Here is a 24,528-nt window from a genome sequence, read left to right on the forward strand (position 1 = left end):
GTGGGGTTTTATAGATTTTAAGTACACAGTTATAAACACAAGCCAGTTTTTAATTATTTAATTATTTATTTTATTTTCTTGGACCTAAAACAATAATGAACTTTTCTGCTTTTACTTTAAGAGTGTAGAAAATATAGCTTCATCAGTGCTTGGGAAGTCTGTCTTTGTTAATTGGCCTCATCTTGAAGAAGCTAGAGTTGTTGGTGTATCAGATGGAGAAACTAAGTAAGATTTTATTTGTAATTTTTAAAGTGTATATATGCTTTGCTATTTGATGGCTTTTATTCATACATTTTGGAGAAGGAAATGGCAACCCACTCCAGTTCTCTTGCCTAGAGAATCCTGTGGATAGAGGAGCCTGGTGGGCTGCTGTCCTTAGGGTCGCACAGAGTCGGACACGACTGAAGCAATTTAATTGCAGCAGCAGCATTCATACGTTTTAACTGATAACAATATTTATAAAATATTTACACTCTATAGTGGAAATGAAAGTTCTCTAATCACACCCTTCAAGTTCAACCACTGTTGACAGTTTATTGTACATCCCTTGAGATGCATGTATTTTAGATGCATATATTATTTTTACCCTTTTGCTTTCTTTTCCTTTTAATAGCTTGAAAGTTCCATATCCTAATTCTTTTCTACCAGTTGTCATTGTTAGCAAATATATTTATTTCTGACAAGATTGAATAGCATATGTAACTTTACCTTTTCCATACCCTTCCCAGGTTTCATTTAAATAATATGTAATTTTTAAAACACATATCTTCTATTCTAAAGATAATTTCTTAACACTTTATTAAATTTCACAATCATTTTATCAGTGAGTATTTAGACAATCTATTCTTTGACATCTTTTATGTTTACTTCATGTAAACTTGGTCTGGCATCTTGTTCTTTTATTTTTCATGTCTAAAACTTCCTGAAGTAATTTTTTTTCCAGAGAAAATGTAAGGATGTTAATGCTTTCTGAATTATTACTTATCCGAAAGATTTTTTGTGCTGTTTTTCCCCCACTTAGGTTTAGAATTAGAAGCCTAATCTTTTTCCTCAGATATCTGCAAACATATCTCAGTTTGTCTTGTCATTTAGTTTTTCTGGTGAGAAGTCAACACTAATATGAATCTTGAGGATTCTTTTTTAATCACCAGAATTCACTTCCCCTGCCTTTTTGTTGAAGTTTAGTTTTTTATTGTTGTTTTTTTTTTTAATGGATCATGGTTTTGGTCTAAGCACTCTTCACCTAACCCTAAGTCCCAAAGATTATCTTGAAATATTTTTTATATTTTCCTCCTTTTGCCTTAAATCCATGATCTATTTTGAATTAATTTTTATATAAGGTATGAGGTCAAGTTTCACGTATTTACCTATGAATATTGAATTGCTTGCTCTAGCACTGTTTGTTGAAAAACCTCTCCTTCCTCCATTAGATTGCTTTTACATCTTTGTCAAAAATAAGTTGAGCATATTTGTATGGATCTACATTGTGGGTTCTCCGTTTTGTTCCATTTGTCTCTGTGTCTGTTGTTTATGCCAGCACCACATTGTGTTGTTACTGTAGCTATGTAGTGAGTCTTAACCTTAGGTAGAGGATTCCGTCCACCATTTTTTATTTTTCAAAATTATTTAAGATATTTTTGGTCCTTTGCCTTTCCACATATATTTTAGAATTTTTTTAATATCTATAAAAAACCCTTGATAGATTTTGATAGAAATTGTATTAAACATAATTTGGGGAGATTTGACATCTTTGTTGAATTTTCTGATCCAAATGGATCTCCTTTTATCACTCCATTTATTTTAATCTTTGGTTTCCTTTATTACTATTTTGTTTTTTCAGCGTACTGAACCTGTACATATTTTGTACTGAACCTGTACATATTTTGTTAGATTTATATTTAAAATTTCTGAAGCAACTATAAATGGTATTGGGCTTCCCAGATGGATCAGTGATAAAGAATGCGCCTACAGTGCAGGAGATGTGGGTTCAATCCGTGGGTCAGGACGATCCCCTAGAGAAGGGAATGGCTGCCCGTTCCAGTAGTCTTGCCTGGAGAGTTCCATGGACAGAGGAGCCTGGCAGGCTGCAGTCTATGGGGTCACAAAAGAGTCGGACATGACTTAGTGACTAAACAACCACAGCAATAGATGGTATTATATTTTAAGGTTCCATTTCCCCTGCTAGTATACAGAAATATAATTGATCCTGTATATTAATTTTACATCCTAAGACCTAGCTAAACTTACTTCCCTGCCTTTTTTTCTTAGAGTTCAGGTCAGTTATTTTGTAGAATTCTGAATTTATGTATTTGTTTTCTATTAGCGTCATTTAAATTGGTCCTCCATCCCACATATTTCCTGTAAACTGGTAGTTAGGTATGGTGGCTTGATTAGGATCAAGTTAAACTTTTTTTCAGCAAAAATACTATATTGAATTTGAGAGTATTAATTCTTTAAAAATTTGTATTGTATTATGTATATATTTTAATTTCTTAAAGAGAAACAATACTATTTGTTTTTAAATTTTGATTAAAATGTTTTACAAGTCCTTGTTCTGAAATTCATTTTACAGTTTTAAAAAAGGAGGCTTTTTTTTTTTTCCTAATATACCATGTAGAAATCGTTTCACTTTGAAGACTCACACTACTGGAACTCTATGTTAAACCACAAATTTGGGGTAATTTAATTTTTAATTTTCAAGGTTTTACTTAGAAGAACCTCCAGGAACACAGAAGCTTTATTTGGGAAGAACTGCACCACCATCTAAAGTGGTCCATCTTGGAGACAAAGAACAATGTAATTGGACAAAAGAAGTACAAGGAATATCAGAATAGTGAGTATTATAAATAGTATTTAATGTCATTGAACTAGAATGTGGTGGTCTAATGTACTTATTTTTTAACTGATTTTTCACTTAACACTGTGGTCACTCTGAATACTGAGTGTATCTTCATTTTATATATTAAAAAAGTAGTGAGTTCTATTTTAAAATAAAATCTAATTAGCAGCAGTTAGAACCTTGTCCAGTTTGGTACAAGGTTTGGTAAAATACTTCACGATGTACCAAAAAAGAAAGGAAGGAAGGAAGGAAAGACATAATCACTTACCCTAGGAATACACAAGTTAATAAGTTGCCTGAATTTGAGCATTCATTTTACTAACCATAAGGTCATGAATTTCTTGCCCACATGTAAGTAATAAGAATAAGACAGAATACTCTCCTTTGTTTTTCACCCTTCGCTCCTCCTTACTCTTCTGTCTTCCCTATATCCAAACCCCTTATGCCCCTGAATTCAGAAATGCAAGTTATATACCAACTAAGTAACGAAGAAGCTAACCCTGGATTTTCAGGATGCTTTGCATCCGATGATCCCACTCTAACAGTACCTCTCTTTTTTCATCTAAACACTGGAATTCCCTAAATCAAGATAGAGTAATAGAAACTGGCAGTGGCACATAAAGTGTTGTTATAAATGTATATCTATCAGTCCTCCTGTTTAAACTATAATAGCATCTATTGATAAATGAGAACTCAAGAAGATATCTCTTCTGTAATTTAGGAGCTAATACCAGGCCATAATATCCTTATTCTAAAATTATTAAACAGGAAAAATTTAAAACGACTACGAAAAGCTATTCAGCATAAAAAGAGATAAACATAGCTGTTAGAGGGAAAAGTAGAGCATTTTTTGCCTCCCAGTAGTGTACGTTAGATACCCTTGTCATAGCTCACATTATACTGAATTTTCTTTTATAGCACATAAATAGAATCATGTTAATTGATTTATGAGTGTGATTACTCTAATGATTCTTTTCATGGATAGTATGCTCCATAAGGCTAGGAAACACATCTGGCTTTTTCACTATAATTTAAATTTTGCTGTAGAAAATATACATAGTAATGTTATTAAACTACGTACTATGTAGGTAACTATAATACATATTATATAATACATATTAAGTATAAGCATGTTTACAAAAATTAAAATTGTGATTTTTATAATTAGTTCAGTAGATGTTCTAAGTATTAATATGGGCATACTGAAGACTGAATCAGCGAGCTAAAAGATCAAGCTGAGAAAGGATCAGCAAACTTTTTCTGTAAAAGCTGGAGAGTAAATACTTTAGGCTTTGTGGATTTTATGGTTTATGTTACAACTACTCAACTCTGTTGTATCACAAAAGCAGCCATTGATATTAAATAAATGAATGACTGTTCAAATAAAATTTGTTTATAACAACAGGAAGCAGTCTGAATTTGGCCCATGGCCATAGCTTGCCAATCCCTGGGTTAGACTGAAAAGGCCCACTGAATGCCTCTCCCTGTCATTCTCTATTTCCTTTTTAGATTCACCTGTTGTGGATATTTCATATAAATGGAATCACATAATATGTGACCTTTTCTATCTGGTTGATTTCACATAGCATGTTTAGGGGGTTCATACATTGTAGTATATCAGTACTTACTTCTTTTTATGGCCAAATATTTCATTGTATGTGTCACCTTTTGTTTGACATCTGTTGGTGGACATATGGTTTCTTTCCAACTTTTTGCTGTTGTGAATAGCACTGCTATGAGCATTGGTCTGTAAATATTTATTTGATGCCTGTTTCCAGTTCTTTGGTTATATACCTAGAAGTGAAATTGCTGGGCTGTTCAGCAGTTCTGTGTTTAACTTTCTGAGAAACTGTCAAAACTGTTTTCCACAGTGGCTACACCATTTTACATTCCCATCAGCAATGGACAAGTGTTTCAATTTCTCCATATCCTTTCCACCATTCTTCTTTTGGCTGCTTTTGTTACAGCCAGCCTAGTGGATATGAAACGTGGGAGTTTCTTATAATTCTCTGAGTTCTTATTTAATCTTACAGAGTTTGGGAAGGGTAGCCACAGAATAGTGTAAAAAGTCTTATTTTAGGTACTCAGAACTACTAGCATATTTATTTAAAATTTATTTACGCATTTGATGATGAGTTGGTGGTTTGATGTTGATTATCATTATAGAATGTATATACACTCGTACACAACTTTGTTTCTTTTTTATTTTTTCTTTGAGCTACCTGAGAAGAAAAGGAATAATAATAAACGAAACATCTGCAGTTGTATATGGTCAGTTACTCACAGGTCGTAAATATCAAATAAATCAAAATGGAGAGGTCCGTCTAGAGAAACAGTGGTCAAAACAAGTTCTTCCATTTGTTTATCAAACCATTGTCAAAGTAAGTCTCCAGCAGGTCTCCATCCTATCTTAATGTACACTGTTGTACACTGTATAAAGAAAAGACTAAATCATATTAATATGCAGCAGTATATAATTGATATTGTTATTTAATGTAATTTGCAAGATACTGTGTTCTTTAAAAGGAGTATAACATGCTCAGACACTCATTCTGGGTATGTCTAGGAAACTTGTCTTTTGTATTTATTTATTTTTATCCTCAAAAAAACCTTGCTTTAAATAAATTAGTAAATTTATTGCTATTGTGTTTGTGATCTTAGATGTTGTGAGGCAACCAAGTTTTTTTAAAGCATATAGCAATAATGTAATTTGGGGGAAATTGTATAGCATAGTGAATAAGAGCACCAACTGAGTTTATTTCTTAGCTATATAACCTAAGACAAGATCACCTCTTTCCATGCTTTAGTGTCCTCATCTATAAAGTGGGTCTAGTAATGGTCTTTGCTACAGAGGGTTGTCTTGAGGATGAAATAAGCTAATGAATGTGTGAAATACCTAGAAGAGTGTCTGGCATATAAAGTGATGAAATTTCATTTCTAGTATTGTTATGTAGAAAATCTTTACATTTGACATTTGTAGACCACATAGTCATAATCCCATAGGAAAAAAATCTTGATACGCAATCTATAGAAATTTTGACCATGATGACTCACTTTTATATTTCATTCTACATAGGACATCCGAGCTTTTGACTCCCGTTTCTCCAGTATAAAAACATTGGATGACTTGTTTCCTCCTAGAAGCATGGTCTTTATGCTGGGAACACCCTACTATGGATGCACTGGAGAGGTTAATTTCTGTTATTATTACTAATTAATATTCTTCCTGGTTTCAAGTTAATACAATTATATAACTTCTCTTCAGTTAGGTGTAAAGTAAAAATGTATTATTGAAGGGGAAAAATAAGAAAAAATTTATTCATCTAATTTATTTATTTATTTTTTTAATTCATCTAATTTATAAGCACTGTATTTGGCTATATATTTTTAGTGTTGAGCACATTGAAATCAGGAGGTGATGGAAAAAGAATTCAGATTCTGATCTCTTTTTTTGTAGGTTTATTTATTGTGGTAGCATGCATGAGGCAGTTCTGAAATTATTTTAGATGTATTATTATGTATTTTAGATGTAAATTATGATGAATTTTTATATATATTGATGTTTTGGGGAACTCCACCTCACATGAGAAGAGGTACATGCATGTATAGAACAGGAGAATGCAAGAAAGAACTTGTGAGGAAAGATTAAAATTGGAGGTAGTAATGTGAACTCATGATTACTAAAATACCTTTAAAGGTTGATAGGTATGTATATAGGCACGTGTGTGTATGTATCTGTGTGTATACATTTGTAGATGCATAAATGTATATGTCTCAATACATAGATATATTTTCTGGCTCTATTTGCTTTAAGAATTGGAAGCAAAGGCACTGTGGTACCATGTAACGTGTTGATCATGATCTCTAACACCATATCCCAATAAAAGAAATGAGGCTTCTCAAAGAAAAGGCTGAATACAGGGCTGGGGCAGAATAAGTTCAAGATGAGCCTAGAATCTATAGTTATGCGGGAAAGCAAGGAAGTATTCACAAGAGTGATGTGAGCATATCACATAAACACAGGAACCAGGTTGAAGAGCCTCCGACTGGCCAAATGTGGGACTGTTTAAGTACTAAACTAATTGAGTACATGTTAATTATAAATCATTAGGAATGCATGATTCCGTAGTGATAAGAAATGGATAAATAAATGGGGAGGGGAAGAACTTCTGCTTCTAGTATTATTTCAAGGATAATTGTGGAGGGAGTGAGGGAGTTGGAAAACCACCGTTTAACACGCATTGTGATTCAGGTTGGATCAAGCAATAGTCATTGGAAGATAAATCTAAGGAGAGCCTTTGATCCAGGAAGATATTTTCATGGTCTTAGAAAATGTCTCCCCATAGGTTGTTTATTTAGTTGCAGGGAAAACAAAAAACTATCATTGTACAGTTAAGAAGTTGAGCAACATCTTGATTGTATGATTAATATTATCACTGAGGGACAGATGAATATTCTGTACCTCCAGGCAGGATGGCCTACAAAGAACATATTCTCTGTGCACTCTTCTGGCTGAGAATATTCAACATTAACCTAATCACAAAAAAGCACTAGAAAAATCCAAATTGTAGAACTTTTTTTAAAACAGGGTGGAGAGGGAAGAATGAAATATATTCTTTGAAAGGTTAGTGTATAAAAGACAGGCACTCTGGGTAAATTCTAGATTAAAGGAGGCTAAAGAGATATGACAACAAAATGCAGTATCTGATCCTTGCTTGGTCCTGTAGTAGAGGGAGAAAAGAGTTTTCTATAAATGTAGTCATTTTTAGGTCAGCAGACAAAATTGATATACAGGCAGTAGATTCAAGTATTTGTCATAAGTTTATGTACTTGGTAACTATACTATGGTAATATAATAAAATATCCTTCTTATTTACCAAAATATTTAGTGTTTACAAGTATGATGTATATGATACACTCTCAGAAATTTCCCAAAAATAATTATGTACATGTAAATACACACATGGTGAAAGTGTTAGTTGCTTAGTTATGTCCAACTCTGCAACCCCTTGGATTGTATGTAGCCTGCAGACTGCATGGAATTCTCCAGGCAAGAATACTGGAGTGATTTACCATTCCCTTCTCTAGGGGATCTTCCTGCATTGCAGGCAGATTCCCTACGATGAGCCACTAGGGAAGCCCATATATGATATATATAATATACCCTCAGAAATTTCCAAAAAGTAATTATGTGTATGTAAATACACATATGGGGGCTTCCCAGTGACTCAGCAGTAAAGAATCCTCCTGCCAAGCAGGAGACCTGGGTTCTATTCCTGGGTCAGGAAGATCCCCTGGAGAAGGAAATGGCAACCCACTTCAGTATTCTGGCCTTGGAAATCCCATGGACAGAGGAGCCTGGTTGGGCTACAGTCCTTGGGATCACAAAGAGTTGGACACAACTTAGTGACCGAATACGGAATCACACAACTACACATAGAGCACAAACGTTAGTAAAATGCTGATAATAGGTGAATCTGGGTAAATGTTCTTTGACTTGTTTTTATTTTTACAACTCTTTGGTAGTTTGAACTTATTTGCAAATTGAAGTTCGTTTTTTCTTTTAAAAAAAAAAGACTGGTTAACAACTGGTTAAAGCAAAGTACAATGACTCAAATTTATAATATAAGCACATTCACTTGCAAGTTCCAAGAAAATTTCCACTGTCTACCTTGTTTTACTGTATTTCAGAAATAATAAATACTGTTCAAATAAGTAGAAAAATAAGTAAATAAAATGTAATGAAAGAGACTCAAATATATTGTGATTTTTTTTTTTCCTCTAAGGTTCAAGATTCAGGGGATGTGATTACAGAAGGCAGAATTCGTGTGGTTTTCAGCATTCCATGTGAACCCAATCTTGATGCTTTAATACAGAACCAGCATGTGAGTATAATAGTCCGTATTGTTTAATTTAGAATTAACTTTTAAAATGTTAGAAGGATATTTTTGGTACCTCCTTTGCAAATATTTTATTTAACACTGATTAAATTCTCTCACAGTTGCCTCTAGTATTATTTAAAAATAAGTATGGCATCTGTGCTCAAAACTTCATGCAGATCTTTGGGGGGAAAAAACTGCTGAAATCCTATTATTAATCTGTAATTGTTGTTATGGGTTATTTTGTTCAAGCTTGTAAGTGGCACATTGATTAGTATACCTTCTGGGAATAGACAGGTTTTTTAAAGCCTTTCATAATTAAAGCCTGAACTTTTAGTTACAAGTGACAAATGACCTTCTTGCAAAGGTTATGCATCTCTATTCAGCTAAAGATGAACAGTCCCTGGAGAAAATTAGAAACTGCACTTAAGTTCATGACATTCCACTGGGATGACCCAGAGGGATGGTATATGGAGGGAGGTGGGAGGGGGGTTCAGGATGGGGAATACATGTACACCGGTGGCAGATTCATGTCGATGTATGCAAAACCAATACAATATTGTAAAGTAATTAGCCTCCAAATAAAATAAATACATTTATATATATTTTTAAAGTTCATGACATTCTTTTATTTTTCCCTTTTGAAATAAGGTCATAATCCTGATATGTGTCATTTGTTCATACTGATTGATTAGATAAGTAACTTGACTGAAATTAATTCACATTTAGCCAGCTGTTGCTACTTATATTTTATTTTCACTAGTGGTAAAATCTAAAACTTTATTTCCTGTGAAATGAATTTAAAGTGTTAGTTATCAGCATACACATGAGGAACCTTTATGGAGAGCAGAGAAGGCCCCAAAATCTTGCCACGGGGTCTCTTTTGGAGAAGTAATTCAGAAGTTGTAGTCAGGAAATCAGGAAAGTGAATCTTTAAATGAAGACTCTGGAGCTTTGTTTGGGAGTCAGTGGAGGTAGAAGAACTTGTGTTGCTTCATCCTTGGCTTTTTCTAGATCTGAAACAGCCTGCCCAGTTCTAAGGGTACAGTGTTGCTAGGCATGCCCTCTCCAGTATATTTTCTTTCTCTTTACATGCCTTCTTTAACTTTCACTCAAACCTTCTTCTTTCTATACTTCTTGTTTTACATAAACTAGGATATTTATGGTGATTTAATTAATTTTAACCATACTCTAACCCAGTATTTTTCAAAAGGAGTACTAATTATTTTCTGAGTGGGTCAACTGTGTGTTAAAGTGGACTGCCCTGTTTATGGCAGGACAGTCGGCATCCTTAGTCTCTGGCCATTAAGTACTTGTAGCCTGTGTCATTTATTGTTTCAAATGCTTATTCAAAAAGCAGTACTATCTGTGATAGAGAACTACTGCCTTAGTTCTTCCTTTCTATTCTGGAAAGCATTACTTGATTTGTTTGTATTATTTCTAAATCTGATAATGATTTTGATGGAAAAATTGTGTTGCATTCTTTACTAGCATATTAATGTATTATGATAGTGACTTTATGGGGCTTCCCTAGTAGCTCAGTTGGTAAAGAATCCACCTGCAATGCAGGAGACCCTCATTCGATTCCTGGGTCGGGAAGATCTGCTGGAGAAGGGATAGGTTACCCACTCTAGTATTCTTGGGCTTCCCTGGTGGCTCAGCTGGTTAAGAATCCGCTTACAATGCAGGAGACCTGGGTTCAGTCCCTGGGTTGTGAAGATCCCCTGGAGAAGGGAAAGGCTACCCACTCCAGTTTTCTGGCCTGGAGAATTCCAAGGATTGTATAATCATGGGGTCACAAAGAGGCGGACACAACTGAGTGACTTTTAAAAAAAAGTGACTGTGTATCTCAAGTGCCTAAAGAATTTGTTCTTTTAGGGGTCATTATAGACATCATTAAAAAAATAATGGTGGAAAATAATTCCTTACGAATCTCTGGAAATTTTGCTTTACTGATGATAAACTATCCTTATATTCCCATGAAATAAGAATATAAGATAATTATATAATTTATTAATAAATATAGCATTTATTGTATTTATATATTCATTTAGAAGAATATAGTATATGAAATCTATATAAAATAAGTATGTGTGTATTATTGCACACATGATGTTAGTGGTATATGATAGCTTACCCTCATTGATACTGAATGTGTGAGTAATTTGCTTCCTGGTTAAAAATTATATGATCTGATACTTTTTTAAAATTTGACTATCTTCATAGTTTCCTCTCTTAAATACATAAATAAAAGTTACATTTCATTGATTGAATTATATTAACGATGCTATTATGAACCTCTACATACTTATTTTCATATGATAATTAATAATTAGGAGAAATAAATATTACATATATCCACATATGAAGGGCACTCAGTTTTGCTCAGTAGCAACTGTTTTGATGACATTCTCATGTAACTTAATTCAATGTTGTAATTATCAAGACCTCATTTTGTCCCAGGTACTTTACCAAGTCCTTCTTAGAATATGAAAAGTAATTTTTTAAAACTAGTTCTCACCTACAGAACTTGCCATTTAGTACTTACAGGAGCGTTTATGTCTTGAGACAGTTTCACAAACTGTTATTTCCTCCCCCTTTCATTCATCCTTGGGAATCCTGTCCTTTAAGGATAGAAAAGAGCAGAAAAATTCTACCTGTAAATCCTCTTTAAAAAAAGTTGGGGGTGCAGGAGGGTGGGAAAATAGGTCACTTACTTTTTAAAGAATCTTTTCATTGCCACAATCCAAAATGTTAGTTGTGTCTTGATTGTCTCCAGATTTTAAAGGTAAAGATATACTGCTTTAATGCTTTGTGTTTCCATAATTGACTTTTTTGTTTTTATATTTAAAGAAATATTCTATAAAGTACAACCCAGGATATGTGTTGGCCAGTCGCCTTGGAGTGAGTGGATACCTTGTTTCAAGGTTTACAGGAAGTATTTTTATTGGAAGAGGATCTAGGAGAAAGTAAGTTTATGTTAGAGAAATTTACTTAAAGTGGCAGAAAAAAATAAATGATAAAAATAAAATGGTTAATATTTCAGTATTTTCTCTTATTGCTTTGAATTTTCCTAAAAATTACATGTAAATCCTCTGATGGTGATCTTTCATCTAAATGGCACGTGCTGTAGGTGGTTGGAAAGACAGTTCTTATTTTTAGCAGCTAACAAATTGAACCTTGAAAAAAGGTATCAGAAGGTGTGTGTGAATCTCATATTATATTTCCCTGAATTTTCCTATTTCATTCTCCTCTCTAATTATATAATCTATTTATATGCTTTGTTAACTTGGGTTTTGAAGCCTTTCCTCTAGTTTTTCTACTTCTACTACTTTGGCAATAACCATGATAACTAAAACATAGAAAACTTTTCTAAAAATTGAAAGCAAAGCTTTGTATTCTTTGAACAAAATTTTAAAACTTTTGTGTGTATGTGTGTGTGTGGTTTAAATTCAGCCCTCATGGAGACCATAAAGCAAATGTGGGTTTGAATCTCAAATTCAACAAAAAAAATGAGGAGGTACCTGGATATACTAAGAAAGTTGGAAATGAATGGATGTATTCATCTGCAGCAGAGCAACTTCTTGCAGAGTACTTAGAGAGGTAAGTTCCTATGGCAGGATCCTACTAGGCATCCAAAAACGTAGGAATATGATAAGGACTTCACCTTGCTGATAAGGAAAGTGTTTCCTTTAGTAAAACATGATACATATAAATTAATTTAATGTCATGGAGTGTTACAGACATTAACTAAAACAGAGTGGAAAATACTGTACTTAAATTATTCACAGTGAAAAAGGATAATGAGACTGGCCCTCCCTTTAATTAAAAATTTCTTTAAGTTACTGTCATAAGTTTTTCACTAGTCTAAATGTCTGTGTCAGTAGTAACAAAATTGATATGTATAAACACAACAACCCTTGGCATAGTGAACTTTCTTAAAACTCCAGCTAGATAGTCAATTGCTATTCCAGAATTATTGATTTTTATTACTGAAATAGTCTGAGAAATCAACAAGTCTCAACTCATAAAAGTGAGAAATCTGAGTACCAGGATTTACTGAGTTTACTCAGTGTCAAAGATTTACAGGAAATATCTCTTATTTCTGTTAAATGATTGAATATTCTTTCCATTGTTTCACTGGTTTCTAACTCTCTCTTATTTGAGAGTCATTAGTTTTCTAGGGCTGCTTTGCCAAAGTACCACAAACTGCATGGCTTAAAAGGACAGGAATTTATTGTCTCACAGTTCTGGATACCAGAGTCCAAATAAAAGGTGTTGATAGGTCCATACCTCCCCTGGAGGTGCTAGGGAAGGAACTGTCTATGCCTCCCTCCTAGTTTCTGTGGCCTCATAACTTTTGTTCCTTAGCCTATAGCTATATTACCCCAGTCCTCCATCTTCACATGGTTTTTCTCCCTATGTATCTTAATATTATCTTTTACTTTTAATTTTATTGGAGTATAGTTGATTTTCAGCATTGTCTTTCAGGTGTACAGCAAAGTGATTCAGTTATATTAAAACATATATATATTCATTCTTTTTTACATTCTTTTCCCTTACAGGTTATCACAGAATATTGAATAGTGTTCCTTGTGCTATATAATATGTCCTTCTTGGTTATGCATGTGTGCTGAGTCACTTGGGTTGTGTCCAACTCTATGCGACCCTATGAACTGTAGCCCGCCAGGCTCCTCTGTCCTTGTTGGTTATCTGTCTTATATATGGTAGTGTATGTGTGTTCATCACAAGCTCCTGATTTATCCCTGTCTCCCACATTTCCCCTTTGGTATCATAAGTTTGTTTTTGAAAGTCTCTTTCTGTTTTGTAGATTTGTATAATATACAAATACATAAGTTCATTTGTATCATGTTTTTAAAATTAGATTCCACATATGAGTGATATCATATTTGTCTTTCTCTGTCTGATTTCACTTAGTATGATAATCTAGGTCCATTCATGTTGCTGTAAATGGCATTATTTCATACCTTTTTGTGGCTGAGTAATGTTCCATTGAATATATGTATGCATCTTCTTTATCTGTTCTTCTGCCAATAGACATTTCCATTGCTTCCATGTCTTGGCTATTGCAAATAATAGTGCTGCAGTGAACATTGGGGTGCATTTATCTTTTTGGATTATGTTTTTCTCAAGATACTGGCCCAGGAGTGAGATTGCTGAATCAGATAGTAATTCTATTTTTAGTCTTTCATGAAACCTCCATACTGTTCGCCATAGTGGTTGTATCAATTTATATTCCCGCCAACATTGTAGGAGGGTTCCCCTTTCTCCACACTCTCTATAGCACTATTGAACATATTTTCATGTACATTTTGGCCATCTGTGTGTCTTCTTTGGAGAAATGTATATTTCTCATAGATCTGCCCATTTTTTTATTGAGGGGTTTGTTTTTCTAACATAGAGCTATGTGAACTTTTTGTGTATTTTAGAGATTAATCCTTTGTCAGTTACTTTGTTTACAAATATTTTCTCCCATTCTGTGGGTTATCTTTTTGTTTTGTTTATGGTTTCCTTTGCTGCATATAATCTTTCCTTTGTTTGTGTCTACCTCTTTGTCCAAATTCCCCTGGTTATAAGGACACTGGTCATATTGGATTAGGGCTTATCCTAATGACATTTAGTTTGATTACTTCTGCTGCTGCTGCTAAGTCGCTTCAATCATGTCCAACTCTGTGCGACCCCATAGACGGTAGCCCACCAGGCTCCGCCGTCCCTGGGATTCTCCAGGCAAGAACACTAGAGTGGGTTGGCATTTCCTTCTCCAATGCATGAAAGTGACAAGTGAAAGTGAAGTCGCTCAGTCATATCTGACACCCAGCGACCCCATGGACTGCAGCCTACCAGGCTCCTCCGTCCATGGGAGTTTCCAGGCAAGAGTACTGGAGTGGGGTGCCATTGCCTTCTCCAATAGAACCCTATTTCATGTATTCAGTATCCTGTGATAAACCATAATGGAAATGAATATAAAAAAAAGAATGTTATGTATGTTTATAACTAAATCACTTTGCAGCAGAGATTGGTACAACATTGTAAATCAACTATACTTCAATTTTTTAAAAAGCCTAAAAAAAAATAGAGAACAGATTTGTGATTACCAAGGGGGAGGAGGTGGGGAGAGCAATGGATTGGGAGTTTGGGGTTGGTAGATGCAAACTATTACATTTCAAATGGGTAAACAACAAGGTCCTAATAACACAGGGAACTATATTCATATCCTGTAATAAACCATAATGGAAAAGAATATACAAAATAATGTATATATATATATATATGTATAACTGAATCATTTTGCTGTACAGCAGAGACTCGTACAACACTGTAAATCAATTGTACTTCAGTTTTTTAAAAAAGACATTTAAAACAAAAACCCTATTTCACAGTAAAGTCACATTCTGAGGTACTAAGAGCTGAAACGTCAACTGTTATTTGAGAGGGATGGAGGGGATACATTTCAACCCCAAATTACCATCTGAAAATTTAGATTATTTCTTTTACTTACCTCCGTATTTCTTTTAAAATGTCATATTTAGCCTGCTTTTTCTTGACTTTTCAACTTGATATATGCAGGTAGCTTCCTAAGAAAGCTTGCATGTCTGGACATTTCTTCAAACCTCCCTGATACTTGATTGATAGCTCACCTGGGTCTAGAGCCCTAGACTGGAGATTCTCTTCATTCAGAATTTGAAAAGCACCGCTGCATTCTCTTGTTTCCTTTGCTGTCAAGAAGTCTTGTGCCATGCTGATTCTGAATCTTTATGGATGATCTGTTTTCATTTTCTGAAAACTTTCTAGAATGTTCCTTTACCAAAGCTGTTTAACAATGCGATGGTGTGTCATTTTTCTTTCATTTTGCTCTTCAGCCCTTTCAGACTTGAAACTGATGCCCGCCCTTCCATTCCAGAAAACTTTCTCGTATTATTTCTTTGATAATTTCCTTGTCACCATTTTGTTGTTTTCTTTCCAAGATTCCTTTTGATAGATGTTAGACCTACAGGATTAATTCTCCTAATTTTCTTATCTCTTCTTATCCATTTTCTATATTGTTATACTCCTGTTCTACTCTGTGGGAGATTTCTTCACCTTTAACTGATACCATTTTTTATTTTTATTTAACCATTTTTAATTTCTAAAAGAGTATCCTCATTCTCTGACATTCCTTATTTATAGCATCTTGTTCTTATAACAAATGAAATATCTTTTATTATCTAATGATAGCAATCTAGATTTTCTTCTGTTCTCAATATTTTCTGTTATCTACAAATTGCTTTTCTTTTTTTTCTTTTCTGTTTGACTCAATCTCTCCTTTCATGTTAAAGTGTTTTCGGATTTGGGGCGGAAGGGGGAATTGTTTGTTTGTTTTGAGGCTTTTTTTTTTCTTTCTTTCTTTCTTTTGGCCTGGTAGTTCTTTAGTGTCTTACTGTGTTTTAGTGTGCAGTGTTAAAAAACTGATTGGAAATTTAACGTGCTTCAAATAAGGCTTGTTCAGTGGGACTGGGCTATTTTGGCAGAGCATCTCCAAATATCACTACCTATATGTATATCTTTTCTGTTTGGCTGAGTAGTTTTCCCAGAAATGTGTTCTCCAGTGTTTTTCTTGGAGGACAGATGTGGAAAACAAAACAAACTTCGAGTGTTCTGGAAATTAACCAGAGGAATGGGGTCTCATTACATAATGGATTCTGTAGTACACCCCCAGATGCCTCTTCAGGACTGAAAATCTATTCCCTGGGCAGCAGGAATGATGCTCTCAACCCTCAGCAGTAAGACCTCTGTAGAAATTGCCTGGCAGAAGAGAACTGCCTCACCTACAGTTAACATCCCTTTCCCGCAATAGCCTCATGTCCAGTACCTCATCAACAAGGAGATATGTTTAAAAAAATAAAGTGATATGAAGGCTCAGCCAACCTGATTGTCCCAGTTCAGAATAAGTCTGGGGAGCCATCCTGGTTTGAGATCTCTATGCTGCTGGCCAAGCAGTTCATTAAGTAAGAATGAACCACAACCCAACTTCTACATGTGCCCGGTTCTGCTTCCTTCCCTTCCACAGGTGTTGTTTTCACAGACCACACTAATAAACTTCCTCTGTGTTTATCTCCATCTCAGGGTCTGCTTCTTAAAGATGTTATACTTCCTAGCCTGCTTCCTAGTGGCACGTATAGTAGTTATACTTTCACTGATGCCCTGTTTTCAGTAGAGCACCTGTCCTCTCTTCCTCATGCCCCTCGCATCCAGTTTCCTGTGCCTGGAATACACAAGGCTTGAGCAGCCCCTGTTCAACTTCTCCGAAAATAAACTACAGGATTTACACTGAGGTAGAGGTGACTGCCTAACTGTTTATTATACAAAATTTTCAACTAAAAGCCTCATAAACCTCACCCCATAGTCCAGCATTAAAACATACAGAGGTCATATCTCCTGAGCTTTTGCAGACTTCCACAGTTCGCATCAGCTTGCTTCTTGTTGACTTCCCTTGGCTTAGGGTACAGCTTATTCCCATCTGTCAGATCATTTCACGCTTCTCTATTCAGTTTTCAGTTCCTAAAGTTTTGTTAACTTACATACGCTATCAGATTCTCTGCTTCTTTCTTCATCTGTCTTCTAGGTCCATGCCCTTTTTTATCCTTTACTATTCTTTTCGTGGGCTGGGAAAGGAGCAAAAATAAGCCCATATATTCTGTCTGGTGTATATATTTGGAAGTACTGCTACACTGTTCAGGGAACAATGGAATTTTGAAGATTATCAGAAGAAACTTTTAATGGATTTCATTCGTTCTATTGTGAAGTGCTCTAGCTTTATTGTGAACCTGTACATATTATTTTATATATTTATCACCTGTCATTATAGTCCAAGAAGGATAGAATTAGTGACTGAAGTTTATAAGTATTGTAATAGTTTATTATATTTATGAATTATCATTTCTCCATCATCTTTTTATGAGGGCCTGGGAATGCTTTCAATCTTATAGTCTCTATCCCTTATGTGTGTATAGTAATCAGTTCTCAATATATTTAAAGAAAGTGAAAGTGAAGTCACTTAGTCGTGTCTGATTTTTTGCAACCCCGTGGACTGTATCCCACCAGGCTTCTCTGTCCATGGGGTTTTCCAGGCAAGAGTACTGGAGTGGGTTGCCATTCCCTTCTCCAGGGGATCTTCCCAACCCAGGGATCAAACCCGAGTCTCCTGCATTGCAGACAAACGCTTTACCATTTGAGCCACCAGGGCAGCCCATATTGATATATTTAATATATTAATATATTTAATATATCCCCTTAAGACCCAGAATTATTTGATCAGAAGTTTTTATGAAATTCACCATGTGTATTTTTAAAAGCAATGTTATCATTTGTTTCTTTGGCTAGAGCTCCAGAGCTATTCAGTTATATAGCCAAAAATAGCCAAGAGGATGTGTTCTATGAAGATGACATTTGGCCTGGAGAAAATGAGAATGGGTAAGCAAAACTTTCGAGATTCGTTGCCTCATAGAGCAACTTAGTGGTTCCACTGCTAAGTAGTAGTTAGTTTCTCAAGAATTTGTATTACTTTTGGGGGGAAGATTTTGTATGGTTTTGTTCTTGCTTTAAGATTTTAAAATGGTTTTTTCTTTCATTTATATCAGTAAAGTACTTTTAAAATAATTTTTTTGTTTTTTTTAATTACTGAGAAGTAACATGTTCATATTTACTTTAGATTTATAATTAGCCCCAATTAAGTATAGTGATTAATTAAATATTTTATATCATTTATAATTTACAGCCTTCAGAAAGTTTATATCAAGCTTTTTATATAAGTCCTCAGAAAGTTTTAATTAATGTGAAAAAATTGTTTTTAATATAGTGCTGAGAAAGTTCAAGAAATTATTACTTGGCTAAAGGGACATCCTGTCAGTACTTTGTCTCGGTCTTCTTGTGATTTACAAATTCTGGATGCAGCTATTGTTGAGAAAATCGAAGAAGAAATTGAAAAGTGCAAGGTATAATTTTCAATAACAAAGATTACTGATGAGATTTGAAGTTAAATGAACTATTTGTTATCCTATAAATAATTTGTTTCAGTCAGATAAAACATATACTTAGTGATTTTAAATTATATCAAATTATTCTATAATTTTAAAAAGTATTCCAACCTTTTCTAGTGTCCATCAAGTTTGTCTACATAAAAATAAATGTATGTCAATATAAGAAAGCCCATAGCATTTAAATTGTTATGTCCTTGTAGTGTTTCTGAGGGCTTCTCTGATATCTCAGCTGGTAAAGAATCTGCCTGCAATGCAGGAGATCCCAGTCCGATTCCTGGGTCAAGAAGATCCACTGGAGAAGGGATAGGCACCCACTCCAGTATTCTTGGGCTTCCCTTGTGGCTCAGCTGGTAAGGAATCCGCCTGCAATGCGGGAGACCTGGGTTCTATCTCTGTGTTGGGAAGATCCCCTGGAGAAGGGAAAGGCTACCCACTCTAGTATTCTGGCCTGGAGAAATCCATGGACTGTTTCTGATTTTAAGAATTAATATTTTATGAGTCTAGTCAATAAAAAGTTTGTGACTGAGAAATAAGGTTGATTCTCAGTTCTTTCCTGTTCTAAGTTCTTTAAAGATACAATTCATTTTTATTTGAATTATTCATTCTTTGGCTGCACTGGGTCTTTGTTGTTGTGCGTGGGCTCTCTCTAGTCCCTGCAAGCGGGGGCTGCTCTTGTTGCAGCGCACTGGCTTCTCATCGTGGTGGCTTCTCTCGTCGTGGAGCACAAGCTCTAGGTGCTCGGCTTCAGTAGTAGCAGCACTTGAGCACAGTAGTTGTGGAATATAATGCCTAGCTCCATGGCATGTGGAATCATCCTGAACCAGGGATTGAACCCATGTTCTCGTCGTTGGCAGGTGGACTCCTGTCCACTGTGCCACCAGGGAAGTTCCCATCTTTTTATAGAACATAAAAATTACATTTATTTCACTTTTACAGAATCACTCCTAGAATATGTTGCTTTGCTCACACAGAGCTCTCTTGTTTGAACTAATAGCAGAGTAAGTTAAGAACAGGGTCTCAAGCCTTGGTCCCGCATCCCTTTTTCAATACTTAAAACCTTAGGCAAGATAGTTAACCTTTCCATGCCTGCATTTCCTGACTGGTAAAATAAGAATAAAATAGTACCATCTCATATAATCCTCAAAAAAAAAAAATTAACTGTGTTAATACATATAAACTCCTTCTAATAATGCCTGGCTATTACTGATGCTTAATAATACTCAGCTGTTACTATTTGAATTCTTTTGTCACGTGCCGAAGAGCTGTGAATACAACCTGAAAAATCACCACTAGATGACTCTTAGGAAAAAAATGTAAGGCTTGGAGCCAAGAGTTTGACATTTTGAAAGGTTAATGATATTCAATTGACAATAGAAAATCTGCATTTCTTTTTAATAATTGTCTTTCAATGTAAAGTCTATTTGTCGAGCATTACTTTTGAAATGAGTTTTCCACTTAACAAAAGTTTATAACTTTTAAGTCCCCAAATTTTATCTGAATGCATTTGGATGCAGAGCGTTGTAAAATGTTTTACACATTCTCCCCTTATTTTGCAAACTGATCATACACAAGCAAAGTCTGTCATTTTGATGATAGCATTTAAAAAATGTGTGTACATATAGATAAGACAGGATTTTTTTTTTAAACCTGTTAATGAGTCAAGGTTGAGCAGTTATGAGTGATTTTTTTTCCCTTTTCAGTTTTATAGTGTTAATAGGTAAAGAAGGAGAAAAACTAAAAAATGAACATAACATTCTGAATAAAATTTAAACTTTTCTTTTTAATGCAGGGTCATGATTAAAAGTATCCATAGTTTTCTTATTGGACAGTGGTTCCCAAACTCAGCTAATTATCATAATTACTGGAGAAGTATTTTAAAAAACACGCATTCTGGATTCCACCCTCAGAGCAGTACTTCTTAAACTTTATGTCCAAATGAATCACTGGAGGATCTTGTTAAAATACAGATTCTGATTCAGTAGGTCTCAGATGAGCAGCTCTTGATGTTCTGCATTTCTAACAAGCTCCCAAGTGATCACACTTTGAGTAGTTATTCCCCATAACTTTTTATTCAGTAGCTATGGATTGGGGCCTATAGTGAAAATGCCGTTATTTGTTCATTTGCCTCATAATCAGGTTTGAATGCCATATTTTCTAATCAGTGCTGTAATTTTATTGATATGGGTTGTATTTTCATATGCAATCTTCCAGGCACAGTTCTTTTAAACTGCTTTAAATTTCTTTTCATATCTTTCTTTCTTTCTGTTTTCAGTAGGCGCCAGTTGTACTTTATTAGTACCTCTGGTCTGCTTTGTGCTGAAAACTTGTCAGTAAGACCATCATTTTTTATCTTATTAAAATTTTTTCTACATGTCTTATATGTCAACAAAAAAGTTTTACTTTAAAAAAATTCAAGAATTAATTTATTCATCCTTGCTTGCATCTAAAGAAAGTCATATAGTCTTAAAATTACTCATTTCTTTTGGCTTTTTAAAATTTTTGCACGTGCAAATACTAGATAATAATTTTTAATTTTAATATTTTAAAATTTTCTTTCCTCAGCAAAGAAAGAATAATAAGAAAGTTCGAGTGACAGTGAAGCCCCATTTGCTATACAGAGTAAGTTTCCTGTCAGAGAATTCAAAGTTGTTATTTTGCTTTGAAAGTACAGAAGGAACAAAAGGTTTTCAGTATATTAGTAGAAAAAATTTTAAATGAGAGTTGATAATTATATTTACGTCTTTCTTTTCAGCCTTTGGAACAGCAACATGGGGTTATTCCTGATCGGGATGCAGAATTCCGTCTCTTTGACCGTGTTGTAAATGTGAGAGAGAACTTTTCCGTTCCAGTTGGCCTTCGGGGCACCATCATAGGAATTAAAGGGGGTAATAACTCAATACTTGATATGTCTCCATTTGCATTTATACTGTATGTCTATATACAAGCAGAAAGCAACTGTAAATCAGGAAAAACACTAAATCCTTTTATGTTTTAGTTAATTTTTTTCCATCTTTAGTTTTCAGAGGAAATTCTCCTTTTCTGTCTGTGTAATCATGTGGGAAGTGATTAAAAGATGTGAAAGTTGGAGAAGGATTGCTGAAAATTTGGTAGCTTATGTGTAACACATTAAAATTATCTAAAAGCTTAGTGAGAATACATATATGTGTTTTCATGAAACTAAGACGAACATTTTGTTGGGTTTCATCTAACTGTGTCCAGGGCTTTGCCTTAATTGTCCTTGTAATCACTTGATTTCTGCAGAGAAATAAACAAACATGATGTATGAACTTATTTACAGTTAAGAGATTTGCATGTTAATTTGAATTTTATGAGTACAACTAGATTACACTCCACTGTTCTTGTCTGGAGAATCCCAGAGACAGGGGAGCCTGGTGGGCTTTCGTCTATGGGGTCGCACAGAATCGGACTGAAGCGACTTAGCAGCAGCAGCAGATTGTGTATATAAAACAAATCTATCAATCCATTGTGCAACAATGTACATATAGTTAACACTATAGTACTGTACACTTAAAAATGGTTACAATGATAAATTTTATGTTGTATTTTTACCAAAAAAAATAGGAAAAATGAGTATGGAAAGAAAAGGGAAGAATTAGCTAAGAATCTAAAAATTCTTCAAAGGGATGCCTGGAGTGAGAAGCTTTGCAATATAGATTCTAAAACTAGTCAGCCTAACACAAAAGAACACGTCAGGTACCTGGAGGCTAGGGCACCGGCAGCACTGTCCTTCCATATCCCAGGCACTCAGTCTTGGTCTCACTGTCCAGAAAGAGGGAAGAGCAGACAGGCCATGAGCCTAAGAGAACTGCTTATTTATTGGCAACAGTGTGCTGGGCACTTTTACATTTAACCCTCCCGTTCACCTGAGAAGTAGATGCTATTTCTTTTTTTATTATAATTTTATTTATTTTTGGCTGTGCTGGGTCTTTTTTGCTGTGTGGGCTTTTCTCTAGTTGTGGCAGGTGGGGGCTACTGTCCGGTTGTGGTGCGTGGGCTTCTCATTGTGGTGGCTTTTCTTGTTGTGGAGCACAAGCTCTAGGTGCTTGGGCTTCAGTAGTTGCAGCACATGGGCTCAGTAGTTGTGGCTCTCCAGCTTTGGATATCAGGCTCAATAGTTGTGCATGGCCTAGTTGCTCTGAGGCATGTGGGATCTTCCTGGATCAGGGATAAAACCCATGTCTTCTGCATTGGCAGGAGAATTATTTACCATTGAGCCACTGGGGAAGTCCTGATATTATTTCATCCAAGAGTTTAAGTGACTTGCCCAAGTTTACACAAATAAGTGACAGAGCTGGGATTTGAACTCTTTCCCCTGATTCTTTTCTAACTTTGAGTGCTGGTTCTCCATATTTTGCACATCTTCTTGGGGTTCACCTCTAAAGGAGAATTTTCTTCCCTGATTCTTCTTTGAATTTTTTGGATGTGTTTTTTGTTGCTTAAAACGAAGACAGGAAAGTCAAGTAGGTTAACAAACCCAGGCTAAGTATGGTAAGGGTCACATGCGTGTCATGAAGCAACCCTCCTGCTGCCGTCTGCCCGGCCTCACGCATTGGCAGTTCAAATTCTGAGCTTAGTGGAGTCTACTCTGATTACGTTGTCCTGAAAAGGCCTTAGTACTAATAACAGAAGTTTCCTTTCTTCTGACAACCCCAGTCAGTAGTAGTGACCAGTTGGAATTTTGTCTGGAGAAGAATTTTAAAGCTGTATCTACTGAGTGGAAAAAGCTTTATCATTTATTAAGCATATATCCCATGGACATGGTGTAAAGGGGAATATTTGTCTTACTGCCTTCACCTGGTGCCTCAACTCCATAGAAATAGCCACTAAAGGGGGTGAACAATCTTTTGGTCAATAATCTTTTCAGTAAGTGGCTCCTCCCTCAGACAAGAAGAGGAACCTAAAAAGTGGATCTTAAATCTTCACAGAAGAGACTCTTGCCTCTCATTGAGCCCCATTTTGTTGGGTTTAGATTTTAGGTAAACGTGTCAGATGAAAGATATAGCCACCAGGAGAGAATAAGTAAGCTCTGCAGGCCTGGTTCCAATTGGACAATGAAAGACTGAGAATGAGGGAAATATCCCCAGCGCCTACCCTCGGTTAACACAGTATCAGATATGGTGTTAGTCAGAGTTCTCCAGAGAAACAGAACCAAGGGAATGGAAAGGGTGGGGGTGGAGGTGGGAAGAGAGAGAGATTCCATTCTGAAGTTGTGTGATAGACTCTCTGATTAATTTGGGCTTAGAATTCAAATGTTATTATAGCTAATGATTTCACTTTACCTTGGAACTTTGGTAAATTTAAACTTTCCAGTTTTATCCTATCATCCTCTCTGCCAAATTTATTCTTCTCTGCTCCTCTTTACGGAGAAGGCAATGGCAAGCCACTCCAGTACTCTTGCCTAGAAAATCTCATGGATGGAGGAGCCTGGTAGGCTGCAGTTCGTGCGATCGCTAAGGGTCAGACACGACTGAGCGACTTCACTTTCACTTTGCAGTTTCACACATTGGAGAAGGAAATGGCAACCCACTCCAGTGTTCTTGCCTGGAGAATCCCAGGGACGGGGGAGCCTGGTGGGCTTCCGTCTAGGAGGTCACAGAGAGTCGGACACGACTGAAGTGACTTAGCAGCAGCAGCAGCTCCTCTTTAAGGTTTATTGTACCATAGTCTTTCTCACATGTCTCATGTCTCAATCTCGACATCCATTATCTACCAGGTCATCTCCTACCAGAACCTTGGAGTCATCTTTGCCATC

At 35.4% G+C, this 24,528-nt stretch overlaps 1 protein-coding gene across 6 annotated transcripts in view; it reads left to right on the plus strand.

Moving 5' to 3' along the window:
- Positions 1–24,528, plus strand: part of XRN1 (5'-3' exoribonuclease 1) — a 108,816-nt gene that overhangs the window by 47,809 nt on the left and 36,479 nt on the right. For all 6 annotated transcript variants that reach the window (XM_088840090.1, XM_055412415.2, XM_055412407.2 and 3 more), the window contains exons 19-29: positions 122–225; positions 2,702–2,833; positions 5,058–5,220; positions 5,916–6,029; positions 8,626–8,724; positions 11,572–11,687; positions 12,175–12,321; positions 18,100–18,189; positions 18,575–18,710; positions 21,318–21,374; positions 21,508–21,640. In XM_088840090.1, the coding sequence (XP_088696216.1) occupies positions 122–225; positions 2,702–2,833; positions 5,058–5,220; positions 5,916–6,029; positions 8,626–8,724; positions 11,572–11,687; positions 12,175–12,321; positions 18,100–18,189; positions 18,575–18,710; positions 21,318–21,374; positions 21,508–21,640 (1,291 nt within the window). The remainder of the gene's footprint in view (positions 1–121; positions 226–2,701; positions 2,834–5,057; positions 5,221–5,915; positions 6,030–8,625; positions 8,725–11,571; positions 11,688–12,174; positions 12,322–18,099; positions 18,190–18,574; positions 18,711–21,317; positions 21,375–21,507; positions 21,641–24,528) is intronic.

Source organism: Moschus berezovskii, chromosome 1 (genome assembly GCF_049115385.1).
Source record: "Moschus berezovskii isolate FMDL1 chromosome 1, NW_MosBer_1.0, whole genome shotgun sequence".
Taxonomy (NCBI): domain Eukaryota; kingdom Metazoa; phylum Chordata; class Mammalia; order Artiodactyla; family Moschidae; genus Moschus; species Moschus berezovskii.